This window comes from Sinocyclocheilus anshuiensis, unplaced genomic scaffold, assembly GCF_001515605.1.
Source record: "Sinocyclocheilus anshuiensis isolate Anshui unplaced genomic scaffold, SAMN03320099.WGS_v1.1 scaffold261, whole genome shotgun sequence".
Lineage (NCBI taxonomy): Eukaryota > Metazoa > Chordata > Actinopteri > Cypriniformes > Cyprinidae > Sinocyclocheilus > Sinocyclocheilus anshuiensis.
The window spans coordinates 1,124,862-1,151,935 of NW_015536515.1; the positions used below are offsets into that span (position 1 = coordinate 1,124,862).

General features: G+C 35.6%; 1 protein-coding gene across 1 annotated transcript in view; it reads right to left on the reverse strand.

Annotated features, from left to right (window-relative positions):
* The window catches only part of syne1b (spectrin repeat containing, nuclear envelope 1b), a 110,774-nt gene that overhangs the window by 74,548 nt on the left and 9,152 nt on the right, over positions 1–27,074 (reverse strand). Inside the window, exons 2-33 of the mRNA XM_016491883.1 lie at positions 26,077–26,138; positions 20,810–20,905; positions 20,571–20,654; positions 18,062–18,154; positions 17,788–17,966; positions 17,416–17,612; positions 15,749–15,858; positions 15,465–15,512; positions 14,498–14,530; positions 14,192–14,299; positions 13,872–14,009; positions 13,020–13,184; positions 12,816–12,928; positions 11,162–11,330; positions 10,957–11,053; positions 9,320–9,522; positions 9,071–9,235; positions 8,748–8,900; positions 7,996–8,139; positions 7,742–7,909; positions 6,883–7,041; positions 6,430–6,594; positions 6,148–6,282; positions 4,847–5,005; positions 4,552–4,760; positions 3,618–3,726; positions 3,370–3,534; positions 2,114–2,281; positions 1,846–2,022; positions 1,255–1,395; positions 781–941; positions 511–661 (exon numbers count right to left, since the gene is read on the reverse strand). Of these exons, the coding sequence (XP_016347369.1) occupies positions 511–661; positions 781–941; positions 1,255–1,395; positions 1,846–2,022; positions 2,114–2,281; positions 3,370–3,534; positions 3,618–3,726; positions 4,552–4,760; positions 4,847–5,005; positions 6,148–6,282; positions 6,430–6,594; positions 6,883–7,041; positions 7,742–7,909; positions 7,996–8,139; positions 8,748–8,900; positions 9,071–9,235; positions 9,320–9,522; positions 10,957–11,053; positions 11,162–11,330; positions 12,816–12,928; positions 13,020–13,184; positions 13,872–14,009; positions 14,192–14,299; positions 14,498–14,530; positions 15,465–15,512; positions 15,749–15,858; positions 17,416–17,612; positions 17,788–17,966; positions 18,062–18,154; positions 20,571–20,654; positions 20,810–20,905; positions 26,077–26,138 (4,424 nt within the window). The remainder of the gene's footprint in view (positions 1–510; positions 662–780; positions 942–1,254; positions 1,396–1,845; positions 2,023–2,113; positions 2,282–3,369; positions 3,535–3,617; positions 3,727–4,551; positions 4,761–4,846; positions 5,006–6,147; positions 6,283–6,429; positions 6,595–6,882; positions 7,042–7,741; positions 7,910–7,995; positions 8,140–8,747; positions 8,901–9,070; positions 9,236–9,319; positions 9,523–10,956; positions 11,054–11,161; positions 11,331–12,815; positions 12,929–13,019; positions 13,185–13,871; positions 14,010–14,191; positions 14,300–14,497; positions 14,531–15,464; positions 15,513–15,748; positions 15,859–17,415; positions 17,613–17,787; positions 17,967–18,061; positions 18,155–20,570; positions 20,655–20,809; positions 20,906–26,076; positions 26,139–27,074) is intronic.

A 27,074-nucleotide genomic window follows, 5' to 3' on the forward strand; every position in this document is an offset into this window, starting at 1 on the left:
ACTAAAAAAAAAAAAAAAACTAATAATAAGCTTTTCAGATTATAAACGGAGGGCAAGCTATTCAAAATAAATGCGTAACAAATTAAATTAAATATAAATTTAAAAATGAGTGATAATAAATGATAAGCAATGATCAAATGGTAAGTGATATCAAAAGAAAAGAAATATGTAATAGTAAATATAAAAGATATTAACAAAAAAACCTAAGTACAAAATTAAATAAAAAATGTAATCAATTTATAATAATTTATACTAAGAAAATTACATATATATATATATATATATATATGTGTATGATGTTAAATATATAGAACATTTTCAATATAATTAATTCAATTATATAACTATTTTATTAAGAAATATAAATAAAAACTATTAAAAACTATTTATTTAGTTTATAAATATAAAATAAAGAATTAAAAAAAATAAATAAATACAGAAGCCAAGCAGTCATTTCAAGCATTTAAAAAAACATTGTTCTTTTATTCAATTATATATTTATTATCGCACATTTACGGTACAGATTTGCTGGTCCAAAGGTGTGCTGGAGCTTTTCAAGGCATCCATTTCTCTTTCTCTCTCCGTTATCCATGTGGAAAAAGCTTCAAACTCACTCCCGAAAGAATCCCACTGATCTTTCATGCCCTCCAAAGTCTTCACACTGAAAAATTATACAGTAATAAAACAGCCTTATGGATTCCTAATGAACTCACAGATTATGCTTAATGCATTTGTCTTAATAATCTTAGTGTGAAATCTATAAAATAAAGTAGGTATTACTCTCGCTTGAGTCCAGTCTCAACTTTGTCCACTTGTTCACTCAGAGCACGTGCTTGATCCTGGAGGAGAGACTGATTTTTGGGGCCTAGTTGGATCTCTGCAGCCCTCTTGAGAAGAGTGTTCACCTGTCTGGCCTCTGTTTCACATTGTTTCAGGAGTTCCTACAGGAAAAACAGCAGCAGATGAAGTGAAAATGTCTGTGGCACAGTTTTGTTTTTGTGAGGCAGAATAAACCAAATAATTACAAGCCATTTCAGAACATTAGCCTGTAGGCTGCTTACAGTGCACATTGGCTATTTACAATGGCTTGTAGTGAGGCTCATTCAGTCAGATTGTATTGCCAGAGCAGATTTTCGAATGAGGATTTGGTGGCAAAAGCTCTTGCAGCTCTTCTGGTTTTAAAATAAAGACGATCATGTTTAATTAAAGGTGATTCATTACACCGAGCCCTTGGAGATCAAGTGTTATTCTCACCTTGGCCTGCTCCAGCTCTGTGCTGAGACTGTCTGGACTGCTGAAGTTCATCTCTCTCTCTGTGACCGATCGCACTTTACCCACAAACTCCCTCACTGCTGCCTGCTGACTGTCAAACTCCTGCCAAGCAGCTAAAGTCACCTGACAACAGAGAAGGACATTCATACTATTGTTTCAAAGAAAATATTTTATCTGCTCAATCAAAAAAAAAAAAAAATCAATATGAAACTGCATTCAAATATTTTCAAATGAAGCCAAATAGTCATATAAGTCAAAAAAAATTTTTAATTTATATTAGGATTTATCATAATAATAATATTTTAATAATATTAATATATTATTAAATCAATATTTTTCTAAATATTTAACATACATTTTAATACACAAACTTATGTTATTATTATTACTATAATTTTACCACATTAGTAATTTATTATATAAATATTTTATTTAATATATACATTTAATATTAAACAAATATTTAATTTAATTTGATTTAAACATCCTCACCTCCAGGTTCTGTAACATATACAAAACTATTATATTTTTATATTTATTTTATTTCATTTGATTTGATTTAACCATCCTCACCTCCAGGTTCTTTTCCTGTGACTCTGTGCTTTGATCCATTTTGCTCAAGGTGGTGTCTAGTTTCTGCAGGTCTTCCTGTAAGCTCTCCTCCAGACCCTCCTCTATCTGCAGCTGCTTTCCACGGTTTATCTGCTCTTGCATTTCCTTCTGCTTGAGCCGGAGACGCTTCAGTTGTTGCTGCACATTAGGAAAGCACATGAACGTTGGATATAAATATGATTTTCAGCTTCATTTATCAGGGTTGCGATTCATTCAGTGAGGGTGGCACCTGATGGAGCAGCAGCAGTTGTTGGGCTTCTCTGACGGACTCAGAGTTCAGAATCTTGCTGGTCACTGACTGCAGCTCCTGCTGACCCTGTGTCAACTCCTCCAGTGTAGTTTTCACCTCCTCTCTGAACTGCACACAGTCGCTCACCGCCAGCACGACCTTCTCTGACTATATCACAATACACACATACAATCTTCTTTTTTGAATATTTAAACCATCACAACATGGAAAACAGTCTTAAAGGCACAGTAGCAAAAACAACATGTTTATTTTAAGAGGGTGGGAAATGGTCCTGAAAAGTAAGTTAGAAACCATTGTGAGTGGACGATAGGCCAAATATGTTACAAAACTACATAATCTCATCAAAAAGTTCAGTTTAAACCAGAGAAAACGCTTTAAACTCTGAATTTAGTGAATGATGGACTAATTTACTTTATACATTGCAGCTAACAGCTGATTTACATTGACATTTTCTTATGCGACAGTTGATTTTGATCAGGTACATGATCATATTTTAAAGGGGTCATATGATGCGATTTCAATTTTTCCTTTCTCTTTGAAGTGTTACAAGCTCTTGGTGCATAAAGAAGATCTGTAAAGTTGCAAAGACTAAAGTCGCAAATCCAAAGAGATATTCTTTATAAAAGTTAAGAGTCAACCACGCACACCTAAAACGGCTCGTTCTAACACGCCCCCACATATCTACGTCACGATGTGGGAAGATTTGCATAACGCCGCTAATAATTCAGTTTAATTAGTTAAATATTTATTCATATGTTAACACAACAATTATGATATTAATATATTATAAATAAAATTACAATATATATATATATATATATATATATATATACACACACACATACATATAGCACGAATATATAATATTGTATTTATTTAGTAATTATATTTATCATCCAGCTTCAAAATATACAGAAAATATGATTGCATATTATATTATATTATATTATATTATATTATATTATATTATAAATGAATTAATTTTGATCAAAATCAATTAAAGTTACTTATGTAAAATTGGCTATAGGAAAAAATAAAACAAAATAAATCTAAACACCTAAATGACTAAATGTAAATGTAATTATATTATAAAGGAACATTTATTTCATTTGTCTTACCTCCAGGTTCAATAAAATATAAAGATATCTGCTAGCAGCTGCAGCTGATCTGCATTGATATTTTTCTATATGGCAGATGATTTATTTGGATTTATTCTTAAAATGAGTATGTCTTACCTCAGAAAGGGAGGTGAGGAGACCCTTGAAGTCACTGGAGAGTTTGCTGAGAGCAGCCCCCTGTCTCTGAGTGTCACTCTCCGTGCAAACCTCTATCAGAGCGGCTAAACGCGTCTTCAGCCAGCTCACGTTCCCCTCCTGCAGTTCAGCATCGTTTCTCAGACTCTGCAAATCATGAAGGAACGATCAATCAAGATTTCACACAGCTGTCACATTCATTTTCGGTCCACTTGATCTTTGTTTCGCACCTCAATGGTGGATTTGACCTGTCCAAACTTGCTGGGGTCTCCAGCTCTGTTTCGCAGAAGTCTGAGTTGACTTTCCTTCGATGTAACCCAGGCAGAGAGTTCAGAGAACCTGCAAACACACACACAAATAATCATATTGTTAATATTGTATAAATTAAAATCAACTTATATCAGCAGTGATTTTACAAACAATTGACTGTGCAATAGTCAAGTCACATTTATTTATAAAGCACTTTATACAATACAGACTGTTTCAAAACAGCTTCAGTGTAATAAACAGGAAAATAACAGTATTAATGCTGCAAAATTCATCAATTATGAAACGAATACGATTTCAAGTGTAAAGCAGCTCGAAAATGACAATAGTGTCATTATTCAGCATTTTAGTCACATTTTGATTCAATTTAGTTCAACAACAGTGGGGATGTTGCAAAGTTCGGACACAATTCAACTATAATGACAATAGTGTCATTATTTAGCTCAAGTCAGTTCAATGTTAATTCAGTTCAGTTCAATAACAGTGCAAAGTTTATAAAATTATGCAACAAGCTTAACTGAGCTATAAGCAGCTCTGCAGATGACAATAAGTCAGTTCAGTGTTGATTCAGTTCAGTTCAATAACTGTAAAGTTCATCAATTATGAAACAAATTCGATTCAGCTATAGTAGACAACTGTCATTATTCAGCTCTTCGTTCAAGATTTGTTCTCATCCAATAGTGTCAGTGCAGTCAATACTGAATATTAAATGTCTTTTAAACAGCTTCAAAATGTGAAAATAACTTAATTTTGTTAAATTAATTCAATATGAAACTGTAAAGATAATAGTGTCATTATTAAGCTCAAGTTAGTTCAAATTCTGTTCTTATCCGATAGTGTCAGTGCAGCTGAATCGAAACCACTTAATATTCAATATTCAAAGGACTAAAGGTTCACCTGGTATTAAACTCCTTCCACTTGTCCGGGTGCTGCATTAGTTTCTGATGTGTGCTGTCAATATCCTCTCTGACCTCTGCAAACACCGTCCTGGCATTCTCCAGTGTTTGCCGGGCTTGTTCGCTTTCCGGAAGCTTTGAGCGCAGTTCCTCCATATGCTGTAAGCGCTTCTCACAAAGAGCCTGTGGACCCTTTTCCTTAAAAAACATCTACATAAAGATATCCAACATAAGCGTTCCCTATTTCCAAGGACAGAAAGAGTGCTTATAGAGGGTGTAATGCCAGTGGCTCTCACCCTGTGCTCTTTGATTAACCTCTCGCTGCCCATGCTGGGCAGACTGCGGTTCTCACGGGCCAGTTCAGCCTGACACTCCTGCACTGATGCCTTCAGACGACTCTTCTCCAGCTCCACCTTCAGATGCAGCAGGTGAGAGGGAATCTCTGTTTGGACATCCTGCAGAAAAGATGCATTTTCATGTGGTGGGTGCAATTCAAGTGGTTTTCGTCATACTTTTTAAGCTATAATTTACAGTCAAATCAAACCACTTTAAAAAGCTCTTAATGGTCCAAGCCACTTTCAATGTTTCATAATTCTGAAAGGGGGTTAGCATCATTTTTAACAAGATAAGCAGGTTTTCAACATTTAAAAAATGACCATTTGTGAACCCCTTCAAGTGTGAAAAACCCATATTAGCAACCCATTTATGTTCTATTGTATTGTATTGTATTGTATTGTATTGTATTCTATTCTATTCTATTCTCTTTAGAACATGACTGCTGAACTACAGTTGAAACTGGACATTTTTCAACAGAAACAAGCACCAGTCCAAACATATTTACTTAAAAGAAAATAACTTTAATGTTTGGCAATGTATGAATCCTACAGGTGAAGTAACGGAATATAATGCATTACTTGAAGTGTAATTACACCTTTTATTATTTAATTTTATTAGTTTATATTTAATTTTATTATTATATTTTTAATATAATGTTTGAATTAGATGCAAATGTCCTGTTGATGTTCTTATTGATTCAGTAATTATTATTATTATTATTATTATTATTTTTCAACAGAAACAAGCACCAGTCCAAACATATTTACTTAAAAGAAAATAACTTTAATGTTTGGCAATGTATGAATCCTACAGGTGAAGTAACGGAATATAATGCATTACTTGAAGTGTAATTACACCTTTTATTATTTAATTTTATTAGTTTATATTTAATTTTATTATTATATTTTTTCTTTATCTTAATGTTTGAATTAGATGCAAATGTCCTGTTGATGTTCTTATTGATTCAGTAATTATTATTATTATTATTATTATTATTATCATTATTATGTGTAAATGTAACAGTTACTGTTCTGTCACAAAAATATTTAATAAAACATATTATATACACACACACACACACACACACACACACAGTTAAAATAATAATAATAATAATAATAATAAATAGAAAAATAAATATAATTTTACAAATTATATTGTAATAATACATAATAATAATATATATCAGCAACCTTTTGAAATGCTATAAAAATGGTTGGTATTGTGAGGTGAGACTGTAAGACTGTAAGCGTTATCTGACCTTCCACTGTTTGTGCAGCTTCCTGACTGTTTCCTGCAGATTCTGTTGTTCTTGCTCTGGTAGAATATCTGAGAGTTCATCGCAGGCTTTCAGAAAGGCATTGAGAACTCTCTGATCCAGCTGCCCAAAGAACTCCTGCAGGACATTCCATAGATATGTTATGAAATCACGTCAGCTTTAAAATTTCTATGAACTAATTTCCTTCTGGAGACGAAATAAAGTTCAAACTCTGCTTTCGGCCTATTTGCAAGCACTAGAATACTGTTGGCTTTCATTTCTCACAGTGTGCTTTTTCAGAAGGTCCTCTGGGTTTCCTCTCTCAGTCATGGAGCTGCGAGCTATTTTCAGAACCTTCTCCAGCTCTACACGAGACTCCTCAAATCTCTTCATCAGGCTGCTGTTTGCCTCCACATGCCTCTTCCATTCTGTGGTTTCTTTTACCATGCCCTTTTTGAGATAAAACATACAACAAAGAAAAACAGCAAATGGGATTTATTTCATATCACAATTGTTTCTCCAAGACAGCAATGAGATCAAATGGATGGCTTCTGCCTAATTCTCTGATTGTAGTTCTGTGTCTGCTCTAAAGTTTCAGAAGAGATCTCAAACTGCGCTCAGATTTATCAAGCTACCATTGTTTCCAATCAATAGTCATAGATTTTACCATGAAACATTTCTCAGTCTCATTCTTGCATATAAGACATGACGTTGTTCTTCCGATGGTGCGGTTCCCACCTGTGAAGAGGCCTGAAGCTCGGTGATTCTCCTCTCTAGCAGTGACGTGTCCAGGTGTTTTAGGTTCTGACTGGTGTCCAATGACTTCAGAATGATCTGATGGTTTTTGTCAATCACTGACAGACACTTTTTACAGCTCTGCTGATAGGTCACCAGCTCCTGATAATTGTATAAACAGAGAAAATACGAAAAAGAGAGGGAAGTGCTGTCAAAATCTTAAAAAGCCTGTTAACACCAATAAAGGACACAAAATATTTAAAAAAAAATTTGCAATGTTGCTAAACTAAAACTACAATATTGACATGTAAAAGTTGGGCTAAATATTTGTATTTATACCGAACAGCTTTAACCAGTGTTATTTTAGTATCATTGAGATATTATAGTTTTTATTAATATTATGAATTAGCTTTTATTTTTATATTTTTTGTCTTAAATTTAATATTATACATTTTGTAATTTTTTGTTTTTGTCATTTTCATTAGTTTTTTCATTTGTCTATATAGGTTTCCTTAATTTTTATTTCAGTTTTAGTTATTTTAGTACATCTAGTTAAACAAAGAAATGTTGCTTTGTCAACTAGCTGAAATAAAATAAATGTAACTTTTTAAATATTTTAATTTAGTTAACATTTATTTATTTCAAGTAACGAAATGTTTATGGCTTTCGTTAACTACTGTATAATAACCCTGGTTTTAACTGCTTCTTTTCATTATTGAATTATATTACTTGCAGATATTTTTTTATTTGAATCTTGCTATTAATTTTTTAAATGGGAATAGGTCTTTAAGGTGGTGCAAGCAGAATCATAACACTAAAAGCTTGCTGTCACATATAGTACAACCCATAGTCCTTTAGTCACCTGACACTTCTGCTTGAAGTCTCCTGGAGCCTCGGAGTCCCGGGAGGAAGTGATGCGGCTCGCCTTCTCCAGCGACTGGTAGAACCCAGTGATATGTTTCTCCATTTCCTCTAATGGTGGCAGCATGGCCTGGGAGTCCCTCAGCAGAGGCAGAGCTCTTTCTCTTATCTGAATGAGACATTGAGGTCATAATGTGAGATGGTGTGATTGCGGTCTAATGTGGCAGTTCATGAGGGAAAATACAGGCCTGGCACCTTGCTGAGCTCATCCTTGATGGTTGCCATGGTAGCCAGCATCCGAGCGATCTCTTCCTCGGTGAGGTCTTTGGTCAGCTGCTGTGCGTTACGTGTGGCCGTCTTGTACGCCGCCTCCATAGATGGCACTTTGTGCTTGATGTCCTACAAGAAATTAGTCGACATTTGCATAATCTCTATAAACTCTCATATTATGTACACTACTGTTTAAAAGTTTCTGGCCAGTACGTTTGGAAGCATTAAATTGTTTAAAAATGACAGTAAGATATGTATAATGTTACAAAAGATTTCCAAATAAATGCTGCTCTTTTGAACTTTCAACTCATCAAAGAATCCTGAAAAAAAATATTAAGCAGCACAACTGTTTTCAACATTGATAATAATAAAAAAAAATTCTTGAGCAGCAAATTAGAATGATTTCTGAAAGATCATGTGACAATGAAGACTGGACTAATATATTTTACATATACTACGAAATGGAACAGCTATTTTAAATGAAATAATATTTCGCAATTTTATTGCTTTTATTGTATTTTTGATCAAATAAATGCAGCCTTGGTGAGCATAAGAGGCATTTTTCTGTAACGACTCCAAACTTTTGAACAGTAGTCCGATTGATAAGTCAGTCAGCACACAGTCAGCTGCTCAAAATGACAAATTCAAGAGGTTTTATCACTCGAAAGTGGTATACGCTGCGATTGACCAATCAGAATCAAGTATTCCAGAGAACCAGCTTCGTGAACTTTGATTACCTCAACGTCTTGTAGATATGTCCGTATGTTCAGAAATGAAACTTGAACTGGAGTGTTCATCCTCTCGTTGGCCGAGTCAATAAATGCTTTTAAGGCTTCAATCCCATCGTCATAATCTTTTCTCAGTTTGTCCACTTCATCTGCTCTTGCATACTAAGGAAAAAAAAATCATCAGAATTATGTTTACACCAATATAAATATTGGCATTATTTCATAAAAGGGACTGTCAAAGAGAAAAATAGTCATGAAAAACTAAATTATGAATGTGTTGGGTGAAAGAAACCTTGACTTGAGAGATAAAAAGAAAATGCTTGACGTCTTACATGTTTGACTTTGACAAACAGCTCTCTCCATCTGCCGTTGAGAAGGAGCAACTGTTGTTTCAGTTCTCGAGACACGGTCTCATCGCACGTCTCAATCAGGAAGTTTCCAGCATCATTCATGTCCATGTGCTGCTGAATCCAGTGTGGAAGATTCCGGAAAAACTCCTGCAGAAGAATTCACACTCTTTATACACAACAGTTTTCATTCGGCAGCATTTCATCTGAAAGCCACAAACTTTTTCAACGCACCCGTTTGTCGCTCTCTGACTGGTTGAGCATCTTCTCGGCGTCCTCCAGCCAGGCCTGCAGGCTGGCCACTGTGCTGCTGTATTTCTCCCAGTTGCAGATCACTTCCTCCAGCATGCTGCGGACGCTGCGCACCTCCACTGACAGGTTCTTCCACTGCGCTGTCGCATCGCTCAGAAACTTATTCACGCCTTCTACCTCCTCAGCTGAAGGCAAATCACATTATGATTACCACTGGAAACAAATGCATTTCTCAATCCCACAAATCAATCCCTAGAGTCAGGACAGTGCCCACTGTTGTGGATTAGAGTGTCAGCTACTGATGATACACAGGGCAACTTTTTGAGCAATGTTGCTTGGGCACTTTCACATTGAGGATGGATAACAAATGTCTTCATCTGGTTGCCCGTTGGCGGCAACATTGCTCAAAAAGTTGCCCCGTGTATCATCAGCCTAAGTGAACTGACAGGAGGGGTTAGTAGAAGTGAAATCACTGTATTGTGATGTTACACACTTCAATCAAGATCAACCACCTGATCTAAACAGTCACTATGTTAGAGAGTACTCTGGTTCCTCTAAACTCACTTCTCTTGGGGATTTTACTGCTTAGAATATGAAATAGTTAAACCACATTAATACACTCAATATGGTACCTTTGTAGTCAGGTAAATATATTCCTAAAACCTAACCATTACACATCCAGGTCATGTTTCTTGCCATTTTCAAAAGAATCAAAATAAGAAATTATATTTTGCATTAACATAGGCTATATTTATTTTTGTTTTTTTAATTAATTTCAACATTATTTTTTGTCACATTATTTTTATTATATTAAAACACATTTACCCCTACTTATTTAATCAAAAATATTAAAACACAGTAACATTGTGAAATATTATCAGAATTTAAAATAAATGTTTTCTATGTGAATATATTTTCAAATGTAATTAATTTCTGTATATGTAAATTTTCAGCATTACTCAAGTCTTCAGAGTCACATGATTCTTCAGAAATCATTCTAATTTGCTGATATATATATATATATATATTTTTTTGGTTTTTTAATTAATTTCAACATTATTTTTTGTCACATTAATTTTATTATATTAAAACACATTTACCCCTACTTATTTAATCTTTTTTTTTTTTTTTTTTAGGATTCTTGAAACCATAATAAAAAAAAAAAAAAATCTTATTGACCCTAATCTTTCAGTAGTGTATATTCATAATACAATAATAACAATTTAGATTAAAAAAAAATATTTATTATGAAAAATATTATTTATTTTTTTCCCTTTTGATTTTGGAGTGAAATATGACCTGGAGATTTCATTTGTGACATTCACCCATTCATAGTCTATATTTAGTATTTTTATATTAAGATTACTATGCGAGGTCAAAGAAGACCATCAGATATGAGTCAAATATAATTTTCTAAGAAATAATATTACTCCACAGCACTTCTTTCACCACTGTAATGATGTTTCAAGGACATGTGACAGAATGAGGCTGCCTGATCACAAAGCAATAGGCTCATTTTGGCTGCTGGAGTTTAGAATCGCTGCCAGGGAATGATTATAAAAAGCTTCATGAATCTCCAGCCTCAGAGGAAAAATGGCTGAAAGTGAGACGTATCTTACCTGAATCCCCAGATTTCAAGTAGGAGTCTGCAGCTTGTTTCAGAGTCCGAAACGTGGTTTCATACTGCTCAAAGAACTTATGGCCTTCGATGAACGCCTGTGTGTAAATGAGTACAGTAATGGGAAGATGTTTCATGATATGTCAGCTGAATCTGTGTTTATAAAGCAGATTAAAAGAGTTTATTAAATATGCTGGAGGACGTACAATATAATTGTGCAGAAGAAGCTCCACTGAGTCCCGTCGGCCGTATTTAATGATCCACGATTTGAGCTTTGACTCGGCTAGCATGAGAAACGCCATGAGACGATACTTCATCTCCCAGAACTCAAACTTAATCAGATGGACGTGAGATGATGTGGACACAAAATTAAACCTGTGCAAACATGAAATATTAGTAAATATTGCAGTAAACTATGGGATTTTGACTCCTTAGTTTCCATAATTACAGTATATAAAGTTAACATTAAAGTTAACACAAAAAAATGTTGCTGGTCTTATTCTGCATGATTCATTATTAGATTGTTTTCCTCAAAATGTAATAATCTCTGAAAATACTTTCTTTTCTATGGATGTAACCATGGCCACATGTGTCAGAAAAATTGTACAAAGAAATATTGTACAATTTTTACATTTTATAAAACTTGCCAGCATGGCATTAAAGTGTTCTGGGTGGTTGCCAGGGCATTGCTATTTGGTTGCTAGGGGTGTTATGTTAGGGTGTTGCTATATGGTTGTCTGGGGTGTGCTGGGTGGCAATTAGGCGTTGATATGTGGTTTCCTGGGGGTTCTGGGTGGTTGCTATGTGGTTGGCTAGGGTGTTTTGGGTGGTTGCTAGGGCGTTACTATGTGTTTGCCTAGTGCATTCTGGGTGGTTGCTAGGGCGTTGCTATGTGGTTTTCTGGGGTGTTCTGAGTGGTTGCTAGGGTGGTGCTATGTGGTTGCAGAGTTGTTCCAGATGTCCTGAGAGATTGTTAACACAATGCTATGTGGTTGCCTGAGATGTTATGGGTGGTTGCTAGGGTGTTGCTATTTGGTTGTCTGGGGTGTGCTGGGTGGATGCTATTACGTGTTAATATGTGGTTTCCTGGGGTGTTCTGGGTGGTTGCTAGGGGTTGCTATGTGGTTGGCTAGGGTGTTTCGGGTGGTTGCTAGGGCGTTACTATGTGGTTGCCTAGGGCATTCTGGGTGGTTGCTAGGGCGTTGCTATGTGATTTTCTGGGGTGTTCTGTGTGGTTGCTAGGGCGTTGCTATGTGGTTTTCTGGGGTGTTCTGGGTGGTTGCTAGGGTGGTGCTTTGTGGTAGCAGAGAGATTGTCCTGAGAGATTGTTAACACATTGCTATGTGGTTGCCTGAGATGTTATGGGTGGTTGCTAAGGTGTTGCTATGTGATTGGTGAGTTCTTCCACATGGTCTGAGTGATTGTTATCCCACTCCTATGTGGTTGCTAGGGTGTTGCTATGTGGTTGATTACTTAGTGATTACTAAGTTGTCGTGGATGTTTTCTACTAGTTCTGGGTGGTTGCTGAGTTGTTTCACATGTTCTGAGTGGATGTTTGCACATTCCTTTGTTGTTGCTAGGGCGTTGTAATGTGGTTACCTGGGGTGGTCAAGTAGTAGCTACGTTGTTCTGGGTGGTTGCTAGTTCGCTCAAGTCAAAGTCTATTTGATGTTCTGGGCTCTAAACATGGCTAAGTATGTCATCCTGTCTACTGCACAAACATTGCAGTTGTTTAATACTTTAAATTGCCATTGTTATGTATGTGATTGCACATCACATAACAGACATCAAATGCATTGCAAATGCCATTTCATGTTGCCTTTAAACAGTTAAATGAAACTTAAGGTCATCAGATTTAACCTTTCCGCAATGTCCTGAAGCTGCTCTGGTGGAACCTGGACACCGTTTACCGATCGGTCTCTGTGAATCTGTTGAAATGTCTGTCGGTGTCCCTCCAAATTCTTCAAAACCTCCTGCACAGAAAGCACAGTCATTGTTTTTAATTTTAGCAGCACAGTGATTGGATCAAGTCCCTTAAGAAAGAAAAAAAGTTCCAGCACCTACCGTGTGCTGTTCCAGTTTTCTGTGGATGATGTTGGCCGTCTCTTCGTGGGCCTGTTGAATGGGTATGTCCTCTCTCAGGGAAAGTTCTGCCCGATGCAGCCAGGCTCCAATCACTCCTAGAGGGCCCGGCAAAGACTTATCCAGATGGATGTGCCAGTCTAAGAGCTGCACAAGCCACACAAAAGCATCGCAAATATCAAAAGGAGAGATCTGCTTTGAAAGCCGTTCACTGTCTGTGAGGTCCCTTCAAGCTGTCAAGTGTCTGGCCAGATTGCAGTGTCCGCTCTGTGGACTTCTCTGTTCCTTTAAACAAAACCGTCTCTGTGTGTCTGTCCTCTTTCCTCAGTGATGAACCCTGTATCCATGGTCTACGCTCCAATTCACACTTCATTACAGCTAATGACAACCAGAGAAGCACAGCAGTAAGAGTTGAACTCTGAAGTAAAAACTATTTTCAAACATAATAGTGGATTTATGTACACAAAACAGACAAATATAACAGCTAATATTTACAATCTCCAGCTTAAATTAAAATATTAATATTATTAAATTAAACAACTATCTCCCGGTTTCACAGACAAGGCTTAAGCCTAGTCGCTGACTAAAATGCATGTCTGGGCTGTTTTACCTGAAAGAATCTTACACTGACTGATCTTAAAATAGGTCAGTTCCATTATTTTGTCTGAAGATGCACACCAGTAGTGTTTTTTTTCCTAAGGTATGTTTATAAAAACTACTTTAATGTCTATTACTTAAACTAAAAAGAGCATGATACTACGATATTTCCTCAAATCGTGATATCACACACCCCTAGTGAACAAACACTTTAATTACACTTGGTAAAGCACGTACCCTGACAGACACATGATCCCAGGCCTGTTTGACCAAGGCCTGGTCCACTGACAGTTTGCTGTCCCTGTGTACCGGTTGCAGGAGAGACTCGATCTGTTTCTTTCTCATCTCATACTGCACACGGAAACTCTTAAAAGCCTGCAGTCAAAAAAGAAGGATGGAGGAGAAATAAATACATCTGACCTTATAGCAAACTCAAAACTCTTTTCAAATACAAGAGTTTAGCCAATCATAATAGAGCACATTTGCCTACTGAAGTCTTAAAAGCAGCAAAAACAGCCTGTTTAATTCTAAAGATCATGGAAAATTCTCATGTTCACCTGATATTTGTCGGTGAGACTCTCTTCAGATCCCTGTGCACGCAGTAAATCTCTCTCTAGCTGATCCAGCCAGATCTTCACCTCCCTCAGCACCTTGCGTTCCTCTCGCTGTGCACATCAGACAGAAAGAAACAATGATTTATCACTCGCTTAGCAGGTATTCAGCAAGAAACCCTTATAACAAGAACCCACAGAAGGTAACACAGCAGTGTGAAACGATGAAAACTAAGAGAGAGTCCAATCCCAAAGAAGAGTAAAGAACATAACACGGAGCTGTTATGGCCCTATTTATTAATATACACATACCTCAAGCATAAGCTCAATATCTTGTGGATCATACTGTCCAGGAGAGCAAAGGCACATCAAGAGATGCAAACACAACACAGTCAAGACGTTAGCAAGATAAAAGCCAGAGAAAGAGAGGAAACACGCAGAGAGTATCCACCACCGACAGACCATTCTCAGCAAACAGTGACATTTGTATGTTATAATTGTCTCCAGACCTTACTACTCATTTAATGAACAAGATACTGATCTTATTTGGTACATTCAATTCTGTAAATTCTATAATGCAAAACAAAATTTTAAACATATTATTGTTTTATTGTGAAATATTTGCTTTTCATCTGTCAGTGTACTGTACATGTGCTTATTTTCTGTTTTAATTTAATGAGAATTTAAAAAAGGATAAAATTGTATGGAATTAAAATAAATATATTGAATAAAAAAATTACTCTACCTATTTTTTAAATAAAAATATGCTTCCACTGTCTATGTAGTTTTTAAAATGTTTATATTTTGTAAATATCAATATGTTTATATATATATATAAAATGTCACTGTTCATTCACTTTCTGTTCATATGCTGTGACATTTCTCCCTTTAATAAAAAATGTTTAAAAAAAAAAAGTGATGCTTTTTGACTAAAACTTATTTGATTTTGATTTTGACATATCTTTAACCCCAAATCATTTTAAATGTAACATGGTTTGCTCAAAACATGTTCTGAATGAGCAGTGTCTTGGGTTATTAATATTATTCACAGTTATACTGTGTAATTTATTAATAATTATTCAAAGTATTTATATGATCAATTATCCATTGTATTTTATATTCAATTATAAGCATATGTATGTTCATGTAATTTAGTAAGTTACTGTGATAGGGTTTAAATCATGTTTCCTACACTTTTCTAGCACATATGGCATTGTTTCTTGAGAATGTCCCATACACTAAATGAACCTCATGCTGGTGAGTGGTAATCAACTCTTACCTGTAGAGCTGGGATAGAGAGAGCGAATGTAGGAATGGAACGAACCAGCTACAAATGCGCACGGCGAGTAACACAGACAGAGATACAGAGTGAGCACACAGAGCAATGCATTATGGGTGTGATTCTAGAGTAAAATGATTCCTTGAATTGATTCCACATTGTGATGGACTACAGTAGTGTTAGTGACTGATGAGGAAGCACTACAGCAGTGACTGCAGTAAATAACAACAGCAAGCGGCTAGTGTATTTTTAGCTCATACATGAGCATAAGCACTAGAGCGTACCTCCTCTTGCTGTCCATCTGTCTCGGATTGGTGGGGATCTGGGTAGTGCTTCAGGAACTGAGCTACGTATGTCATTATGGATTTCTCATCAGGCTTGTCCACATCCACATCTGCAATAAAAACAAACTAAAAGTTGGAGGTTTGAACCCCTCAAGGGGAAATCCTTGCGATATTACCATTCTGCTGTTTATGTATCTATGCATGCATGCATCTAGTTTTAGTTTGAGTTTTACTGTGCATCGTCAGGTCTTTCATATGAGATGATCCACTGACCTGAAGAGTCAATTGAGGCTTTTTATAGCCTCTTCAAAGGGCCTCTTCAAAGATCACATCATGATGTCATACTAGTCTCTCTCTGATCTGGCCTGATGTCATGCTTGAATAGCAGCATGACCTACATAAAAAACTATAAGAGTGTCTGTCTGTAATGAGGCCTCATAATGAGCATCCCCAGTATAATTAAGCAGCGTCTATTCACATCAAACTCAAAACCAATGAGTGGCTCTTCAAAAGCACAGCAGATCATTGACTGACTCTACATTATTAGCCACACAACATTAGTATTGGTGCTACATTCATGGAATCAGATGGTTATACCATATACTATCAGTGTTTCCCACAGACTTACACTCTATGTGTGGCGGCTTCCCCTGGGGGAAATATATATGTATATATAATTTTTGAAAGTGCAAATTCATTCTCTGCCAGCAGGAGGTGCTTTAGGAGCGGCAGAAACAGCCGTTTCCCCAGTAACGGCTGTCATCAAAACAGCGCTCTGTTCATAAACGCTGCTTTATCAGGCATTATAGGAAAGATTAGATGAAAATGACATCAAAACTTTTCTGAAGACAATCAGTTCCCTTCAAAAAAAGATACATTCATATAAAAACACCTGTGCCGCGTTTTGATTTTGAAATGTGCAGTGCTCATGTTTATTCAACAAAGTCAAAGCCTTTTGGAAAATCTATTTGTGGCGGTCAGTGTTGATATTGTGGCGGGCAGCCACAAATAAACCAATGTATGGGAAACACTGTACTATACTATACACTATGCTATATTATTATTATTATTATTATTATTATATTATTACAGTTATTTCAACATTTTAGTTTTTATTTTTATATTTTCCATTTTTATTTTAATTAAGTTTTAGTAATTTTGCTGTCTATGTTTTTATTTGTTTTTTTTTTATATGGCTATATCATTTTTTATTATTAATTTATTTTTTATTTTTTTCAGTTTTAGTTTTAGCTATTTTAGTACATCAAGTTGAACTAAATGAAAATAAGAAATGTTGACTTGGCAACCATCTGAAATAAAAAATAAAATAATTTATTTTATTTTATTTAAGTTAATTTTTTATTTCAAGTGACAATTTTTTATGGTTTTAGTTTTAGTTAACTATAATAACCCTGTATATATAATTGTACTGAATGATTCCTACATTAATATACCATGGTATTTGCATGTTAATCCAAGATCATTTAAAAGAATGGCATTATATTATCATTGTACATGTCTAAAAAACATGGTATTCCCATAGATCCATTATCAAAAAACATGGTAATATGACAGTGCTATTTTGTACGTTGACATTGTAAGTTGTAAGTTGTTCATCTCAAAGGAAATTGGGAGAGATTTTGGGATAAAATAAGTCACATCAGTACCTTCAGGATCTAGTAAACGTGGTATTCCCAGTTCATTTTCTGCCACACTGAAGGCCTCTTCCAGGTTCTCACGATTACTTCTTTTTCTCACGATGTCCATGTCCACGAGTTCTGGACGAATGGCATGAATAACAGAATGGAAGGCCACACCGCTGCGCCAACTAGCACCGAAGTCTTTAACTTCAATCCCAAGACGCCTTGAGAGAATAAATAATGACTCATTAGGGGCCTTATTGATACATTAGGCCTGTTTTTTACACAGTTCTTGTAAGTTGACATATCTATTTCAAATGATCAATTTAAACCCTCAATAGAGCTCGTATTTATCTTAAAAATTCTCCTTCAGTTGGCAAAAATACTTGGTTGACATACTTGGTTGCTGTGCTTTGGACCCATCTGAGCAGGGCTTTTTTGGCATTGCCCTGAAACTTTGTCATCACTTTGCGTTTCATAGGTGGGCTTCCCGTCTCTGAGCTGGCCATGCTGTCCACCGAAGACGCACTGCTGGATAAAGCCTGAAGGGCTGGAAGATTACTGGTCAACTCCTCAATCTGCAAATGTTTGTGAGGGTAGACCCTTAAAACTCAGGTAAACACAGACATATGGCAATTTTCCAGATCCTACCACCATAATTGGCAAACATTACCTGAAAATAGAGGATAATGGTCCATATCAGCCCCAAGACAATGGACGGGCGTCCATCAGCAATGTCAGTGGCATTGATATTGACTAGTTTGATCTGGAAAATAAATATTTCGCATGTTAGAAAGTCTTAAATGGCTATATCATTTGAAAATATCAATGTAACAGACATATTATCCACAGATCTGAGGTCAGTGCAAACAGGTCAGTCTAAACCAGTACTATCTGCTGATGAACCGTGCAGAATAACACCAGGAACGTGCATAAAGAAAGTAAACGGGGTCCATTTTGATTTCATGTTGACTTGAAAAAAATTAAGTAGCCAGACATATTCACTTCTTAGGGAATACGCAAATATGAATGCACGAGTATATGAGGAACATGTGAGTGAAGAGGAAAAAAGCTGTTTACTCATGGCCAACCAGTCATGGACATCAAAAGAGATGCTGTAGAAAAACAAGCTTTCTAAAAATAATTGCAGCTCTTTCAGCCAGTAGAAATAATGGAGTTGCTCGCTGCATATGGTATGCATCATCAAATGCAGATATGTTTGTGAGAACTGTGACTAGGAGAAGTACTGACCGGAGACCCTCTGTACACAGACTGAGACAAGACATGATAGGAGAGAGGACAGAGTTAGAGACGCAGTTTGATGACAGACGCTGGACTGGGACACATGAACATATTCAATGATCAGATAAGACTGCAGATATGCCTGGATCATTCCTACTATGCAGTTCATTTAGCGTCAGTCAGATATTTTTTTATACTTTTATTTAGCAAGTATGCATTAAAGGAACACTCCACTATTTTTGAAAATAGGCTCATTTTCCAACTCCCCTAGAGTTAAACAGTTGAGTTTTACCGTTTTCGAATCCATTCAACTGATCTCCGGGTCTGGCTGTAGCACTTTTAGCTGTAGCTTAGCATATTTCATTGAATCTGATTAGACCGTTAGCATCTCGCTCAAAAATGACCACAAAGAGTTTCTATATTTTTCCTATTTAAAACTTGACTCTTCTGTATTTCTGTAGGCGCTGCGTAATATCATTGCGCCTGCTGCACCCATGGTACGGCAGCAAAGTTCCTTGATTATTACGCCGGAATGAGAGTATAGTTCCTAGCCATATCGGCCTAGAAAATCGCAACTTTTCATTTTCCGTCGGTCTTAGTACACGATGTAACTACAGAAGAGTCAAGTTTTAAATAGGAAAAATATAGAAACTCTTTGTGGTCATTTTTGAGCGAGATGCTAACGGTCTAATCAGATTCAATGATCTATGCTAAGCTAAGCTAAAAGTGCTACCGCCAGACCCGGAGATCGGCTGAATGGATTCGAAAACGGTAAAACTCAACTGTTTAACTCTAGGGGAGTTGAAAAATGAGCCTATTTTCAAAAATAGTGGAGTGTTCCTTTAAATTGATCAAAGGTTACAGTGAAGACATTTATAATGATACAAAATCATTTTTATTTTAAAATAAATGCTGTTCTTTTGAACTTTCTATTCATCAAAGAATCCTGAAAAAATAATTTATCATGGTTTCCACAAAAATATTAAGCAGCACAACAATTTTCAACATTGATAATAATAAGAACTGTTTGTTGAGCAGCAAATCAGCATATTAGAATGATTTCTGAAGGATCATGTGACACTGGAGTAATGATGGAGTAATGATGCTGAAAATTCAGCTTTGATCACGGGAATAACAGGTAGAACAATATAAATTTTACAATACATTGAAATAGAAAACAGTTATTTTAAATTGTAATAATATTTCACATATTACTTCTACTGTGTTTTTATCAAATAAATGAACCTTTGTTAAGGATAAACAAATCTTAAATATATTTAAATAATTAAAAAAAAATGTCATAGAATTTTTGAATGTAACTTTTTAAATAAAATATCTATTAAATATAAAAATAATACATTATTGTAATTGACAGTCAATTTATGTGTTTCTTCCATATCATGTCTTGTTTAAAAATTCCTATTTTTAAAAGGAGCTTTAATGACGTGGAAGTGGCATCATGTTTGGTAGGAAAACAAGTAAGTATTATCGATGGATTAAATGGATTCTGTGATGTTTTGTGCTTTTGGTTTGTGTCACTCTAAAACATCTTTTATAATTGATAACTTTACACAAATCAGTTTAATATATCAAAAGATGGAAAATATGAAAGTTAATCTGAAAGTTCATGTAAACTCTCTGTCAATTCCTCACTGAGCAAAGACTAACTTTAGCTTTAATTTCCATCCTGTTCATTTCTTGGCCTTGCCTGATCTTGACCAGAGCATATTTCTGACAGTCTGGTATATCCTGTTCTAGAAATACTTCCTTAAATTATAGCACAAGTATATTCATTTTTAAAAGCTAGACTTTAAAAGGTACTGCAAAAGAGGAATGACCCAGCTGGAAGTAGTGTTATACAGAATATCACCATTTATTAGGACAGATGAGCAGTTCAGTGAGACAGATGAGATAACCGGAGTGATCCTGGAGTCACCTACCTTCCTTCCCTCCAGGAACTTAAGAGCTGTGCCGATGTTGGACACCCAGTGGATCCTTTTGATTTGGCGACCCTGTTCGCATGGCTGCAGGGAAATACAAGAGGTTTTCAGGAGCAGGACCCATCATCTTGGCATTAAACAGACCTTGTCCCTAAAGATGCACTGCAGCTGCTGCTGCGCTCAATGCAGAGGTTTCACACAGGGATAATCTGCAGATATTGCATCACAGAAACACTTACTAATCTCTGTCCAGACAGCACCTCTAACAGAGCCAGCAGTTTCACCCCATCCTTGATGTCCTCAAAGAGGTCGTTGACTTCAAAAGAAGGTTTGTGCTGGAAATGGACAAAAAGAAGAGGATCAAATAAACGGTGAACTTAATAAACCCTTATAGTGCTTTGATTACAAATCTGTTGGATGCTTCTGCTTTTGTGCTTCTCTGACTAATTTCTACTCTGAATAAATACATATAAATGCTTTTAGGTCATCAGAAATTCCTCTCTTCATTCCCAGAGGAATTTAAGTTTCTGGCTCAGAAAATGCTCATTCATAGTTTGGGATACATAAAGTATAACATGTTCCCACTTATGTTTACTGCAGATGTTTGTCTTAAAGGGGTCATATGATGTGATTTCAAGTTTTCCTTTCTCTTTGGAGTGTTCGTGAATCAAGCGGTTCGTGAATAGATAAGATCCCTAAAGTTGCAAAGACTAAAGTCTCAAACCCAAAAATATATTCTTTATAAACGTTAAGACCTGTCCATGCCCTCCTAAAACGCCTCGTTTAAACACGCCCCCACATGTCTACGTCACGATGTGGGACGATTTGCATAACACCGCCCAAATCACAAAATAATGTTCTTTTTTAGCAACGTCATATGACCCCTTAAAAAATGATTTCTCCATCTCACATCACACTTCAGCCAGAAGTGCCACGCAGCATTCAAACTTGTGATCACAGAAAGACTGAAACTACAATCTGTGTAGGCAGATGAAACTCTAACAAAAATAAACTGTAAATGCAAATTTATTTTTCATGTTGAAGCAGTGAAATATTCACAGGGAAATAGACAAAGGCAATATAAATGCTTTTTTATATAAATATGGTGATCGTTCAGTTTGATAAAAAAGTTCAGTAAAATGTTTTAAAAGAAATGATTACTTTTATTCAGCAAGAATACATTAAATTGACAATAAAGGCATGTATAATGTTACCTAAGATTTATACGCTGTTTGAACTTTCTATTTATCATATAATACGTATTTCCACGCAATATTATTACTTTTATTCAGCAAGAATACATTAAATTGACAATAAAGGCATGTATAATGTTACCTAAGATTTACGCTGTTTGAACTTTCTATTTATCATATAATACGTATTTCCACGCAAATATTAAGCAGCAAAACTGTTTTCAACATTAATGATAACGAGAAATGTTTGTTGAGCAGCAAATCAGCATATTAGAATGATTTCTGAAGGATCATGTGACACTGAAGACCGGAGTAATGATTGAATGATTTGTACCACAGGAATAAATTGCATTTTAAAATATATTGGAATACAAAACCATTACATTGAACTGTCATAATATTTCCCAATATTATCAAATAAATGCAGCCTTGGTGAGCATAAGATCTCACCGACCCCAAACTTATGAATGGTAGTGTACCAATGTACTATAGTACTACAATCTGACACCTGCATCATTGTACTGTCTCATATTTGTAAGAACTATCACTAGAATACAGTATATGATGCAGGTCTGAGTTTAGTTTGAAAATCTCAGCTCAGCTGCTTCTGTACAAACATCATAAAAAACTGCAAATGATCTTTAACATTTTCAAGGAAATGGACACAATAGGAAAAGATAACAGATCTGTCAGAGGTCAAACCAAAATAGACCATCATGAAAAGTCATGTGCAAACACATTTGCTTTGGTCATGCTGACTATTGATAAAATTATAAAGGATAAAGGAAAAGGATAATAAAAAATAAAGGAAAGGAAGCAAGAAATGTAAATCTAGATGTATTTTTGTTCAATAAAACAACAAAAAATAGAGACAGACAGGCCAACCAGCGCACACACAGACAGCGACGAAATCTGGAAGAACAGCAGGCATCTGCAGACTCATGAAGCATTGCATAGCATATCCTGCAGCTCAGTTAGTATGCACCGAGCGTGTGCTTTCTATATGGACGCTGCCTCACTGCAGTGGACCCACCGGCTGCACACATTGCTCAGATTCTTCAAACTTTCATAGTCGTGTTGTGCAGCAGACTGTGTGGAACAAAAGGCCCCTCGGTGCAATCTGTGCTGACTGGAATACTTAAACCCACCATTTGTGTCAGATTATCCTCTCTTTGTGCGCTGCAAAGTGCCCCGTCACCAAAGCAACTAATCACGCATAATGAGGAGAGAGGGAGGAGCAAAAAAAACCCACAACATCTCACTACAGCTCTACTTCAGTTTCTATATTCTGCATGTGGGTCATTGTACAAAACCATGTGACTTTAACAATGAATAGCTGATGTCATCATTTACTATGTGCTATTAAAGCATTTTCTTACCACATCGACAAAAGTATAGTGACTTCCTTCCATTTTCAATTGCTTTCTCTTTCTATTTCTTTAAGAGGATGTATTTTTGGCCTGTCCCAAAAACTGTGCTTCTTCTCTTTGCTGTATTAGCAAATGCGCACTTTTTGGTTAAGAAAAAAGGCTACTCTTATGTCTTTTATTAATGTATATGAATATTTTTCAATTTAGGTTGACATAACATTAGTTGTATACGTAGCCCTTATCGAAAAGGTCCTATTCCAGAAATCATTATTTTTCTTACTGACGTCGTCCTTTGGAAAATTAGTAATGTGCACTTTATTCTGTTTTGTTATGTTTGTCAGTATGGGGGACGATCATAAAAATTGATTCTGATTTTGTATAGTATTGATTAATGATAAATGGTTATTTGTAGAAATGTCAAATGAAACTGTAAAACGGTCATCCTCAACCTTTCACAAGGCATAATTATATCCTAACTTGACTCTTAATCACAGCATCTGAAATCAGTGGACACACACTTCAAAGACCTCAGGAGCGAAACATGTTTCTTCCCGCTGAGAATTGTTCCAGCCCCTCTCCACGGCCATCTGCACATACCTAGTGTCCAAAACTTCCCAGAATGACCCTTGTCTCCATAAACAGAGATTCAATCTGCCTTTCCACATAACGTAAAGTGCGTGATCTGACAGAAAGTCTCAGCCCAGTTTAAGCACTTTCACCTGTCAGACATACTGTAAACATGTCAACACAGAGGATATGACTTGCAAACAGAGGAAGTTCTGGTGTCACAGCGGATTCTCAAGATGCTCCATTAGACAGAGATTCAAAAGCGGACAGGTCATTTAAAAAATCCTTCAACTTTCCTAAAAGTGGTCATATCATACAGTTTTAGTAGTTTATTTTTGTTTCTGAGGTCAAAATAAATTACAATTTCATTATATGACATAAATATATTGTACATACATGCATACACAGACATATAGGCCTACATAAATATATATGAAAAGGCCTATTTGAAAGCCACATAAGAAAACATGTTTTGGTAAATCATAACTATGACATAAAACGTTTAAATTATGGAATATAAAGTCATAATTGTGACATAAAAAGTCAAAACTATTAGATAAAAAGTCAAAATTTGTAGAAATGTCAAACTAAACTCCAAAATGTTCAACCTTTCCTAAGGCATAATTATATCCCAATATATATAAAAAAGTATTTTTATATTATGACACGTCATAATTTTTTCATTAATCAAATTTATGACATAAAAGTTTAAATTATTATTAGATATAAAGTCATAATTGTGACATAAAAAGTTACAATTATGAGATAAAAAGTCATTATTTGTGGAAATGTCAAATTAAACTATAAAACACTAATTCTCAACCTTTCCGAAGGCATAAGTACATCCTAAAATATATAAAAGTATTTTTATGTCAATATTTTATACCATAATTACAACTTTGTCAGTTATAATTTTTTTATGTCATTGCTTTTTTGCTATAATTATGACATAATTTAAATGTTTTACATCATAATTATGACTTTTTATGTCATATTCAACTTAATTAATTATGACAGTCATATTTATGGCAAAAAAGTCAGCACTTTACATCATAATTGTGACTTTTTATGACCTAATTATGTCATTACTTTTTTGGCATAATTATGATTTACCAAAGCATGTTTGGCTTCCATATATCTCACACATCACAACTTCATTTCAGAAATTCACAGCACATTTTCAGAGATTTTTTTAATGCTCAGCCTACTAACACGAGATCACCCACTCATCTTGGCCATGGCAGTGGGACGCCATCACAACACAGCATTCATTCTCAAAGCACACAGCACAAACATCGCCCTTCATGGTTTTTATTAGAGTATTATAGCATTACGCCTCCTCATTCACTGTTTACTGTCCTGCAAAACGATCAGCCTTTAATCATCTGAGCTTTACTCAGTTACACAGACATTTGCCCTTTAGAGTCATTATGACATTAGGCTACAAAGCAAATCACATGGACCATTCACTGTTCACGGATGATTGGTCAGGAAGACAGAAAGACAGTAACACAGCCATCACTGCTTGAGACACTGGCGCAATTCCTCAGAGTAACACCAACAGTCTAGCATTATATAAAAAAGCTAAGACACTTAAGCCACAGTTAATGCCTAAATGTCACTGTATTAAAAAGCAAGTGTCATTTAGTTTAAAGAAAGATAGAACATGCACAATTTGTATAAAAACAAGTTTGCTAGGTTTTACATGATTAATATGTACACTACGGTTCAAAAGTTTGGAGTCGGAACGATTTTTATGTTTTTGAAAAAAGTTTCACCAAAGCTGCATTTATTTGATCAAAAATACAGTAAAAACAGTAATATTGTGAAATAGTATTACAATTTCAAATAACTGTTTTCTATTTTAATATATTTCAAAATGTAATTTATTCCGTTGATGGCAAACCTGATTTTTTATCAGCCATTTTTTTATGCCATTAAACTTTTGATCAATTTAATGAATCAAAATATTAATTTCTTTCAACTACAACAAAAAAAATGTACTGACACCAAACTTTTAAACGGTAGTGTAGCTACTGTTCAAAACAATTTGAATTTGATTCAATTTGATTGTGGTTGTCAATCTGAGAAAAACATCACAGATCTACTAAAAATCATTGCTGCACCAGTTGATTAAAACTCATTGCAAAAAAACTGCTCAGAAAAATGAAAGCAAAAGTTTTTGCAGCACTTCAGCACAAAAGACACTTGATATTTGCTATATAATGCAATAACAAACAAGCATTTTTGACAAGTGGCCAAAGTGTCCCAGTAGTGTATTGGGTCACTGCTGTTGTTGTATTGTAATCCAGTGCAAATAGTACTACAAGCTAAATGTTGTGGCATTCGGATGAAAAAAACTGCAAAACATCTTACCTTGGCCAAGTGTGAATTAATCCACTTTGTGAAAGTTCTTTTCTGCACCGCCTCCTGTTCATCTGCAAAAGAGAGAAGCACAATAATCACATAAATGAGCAGATATGTTTTACATTTAAATATCCAGTGAGATATTATGTTTTCCTGTCTTCTTCATTGTGCTCACTGTCATCATGACTCACCTGGTTATTTTCTCATATTTGTGAGAAATAAATGCAAGAGGATTTACTACTGAATACTGTACATTTTCATTACTGAAAGTCTACATTGAAAGCTAGAGAGGAGATATTCACCAGCAGAGGAGAGCTGAGAGTCCACACGTGGCATGAGCAAAAACATCGACATCATATCAGAAACATGTGCCAATATTCCCATTATTACATATATACTCAGCATAAACAACATAAATGCAGATTTTTAACAAAAACATACAGATATGCTCAGAATGTATATTCATGTGCAATCCACAAGCTCTCAAGGACATAAGAGTGTTGCTAGAGCATTGATATTCGGTTGCTAGGATGTTCTGAGCGGCTACCAGGCTGTTTATGGATTTGCATTGCTAGCATGTTTTGAGCAGATGAAATACTGTTACTATGGATTTGCAAAGATATTCTGCATGCCAGGCCAGGCCGTTGCTATGCAGCCATAAAGATGTTCTAAAGTGGTTGCTAATATGTGCTGGGTGGTTGTCAGGGTGTTGCGATGCAGTTGCTAGGATGTTTTGTGTGGTTGCCATGGCATTGGAAATAGTCTGTAAATGTGTTCTGATGGTTGTCAGGGTGTTGCTATGCAGCCATAAAGATGTTCTAAGAGGTTGCTTAGATGTGCTGGGTGGTTGTCAGGGTGTTGCTATGCAGGATGTTCTATGCTGTTGCCACAGCATTGCAAGTAGTCTGCAAATGTGTTCTGGTGGTTGCCAGGATGTTATATGCAGCTATAAAGATATTCTAAATGGTTGTAATGGCACTTCTATGCTAGAGTGGTTGCCAGGGTGT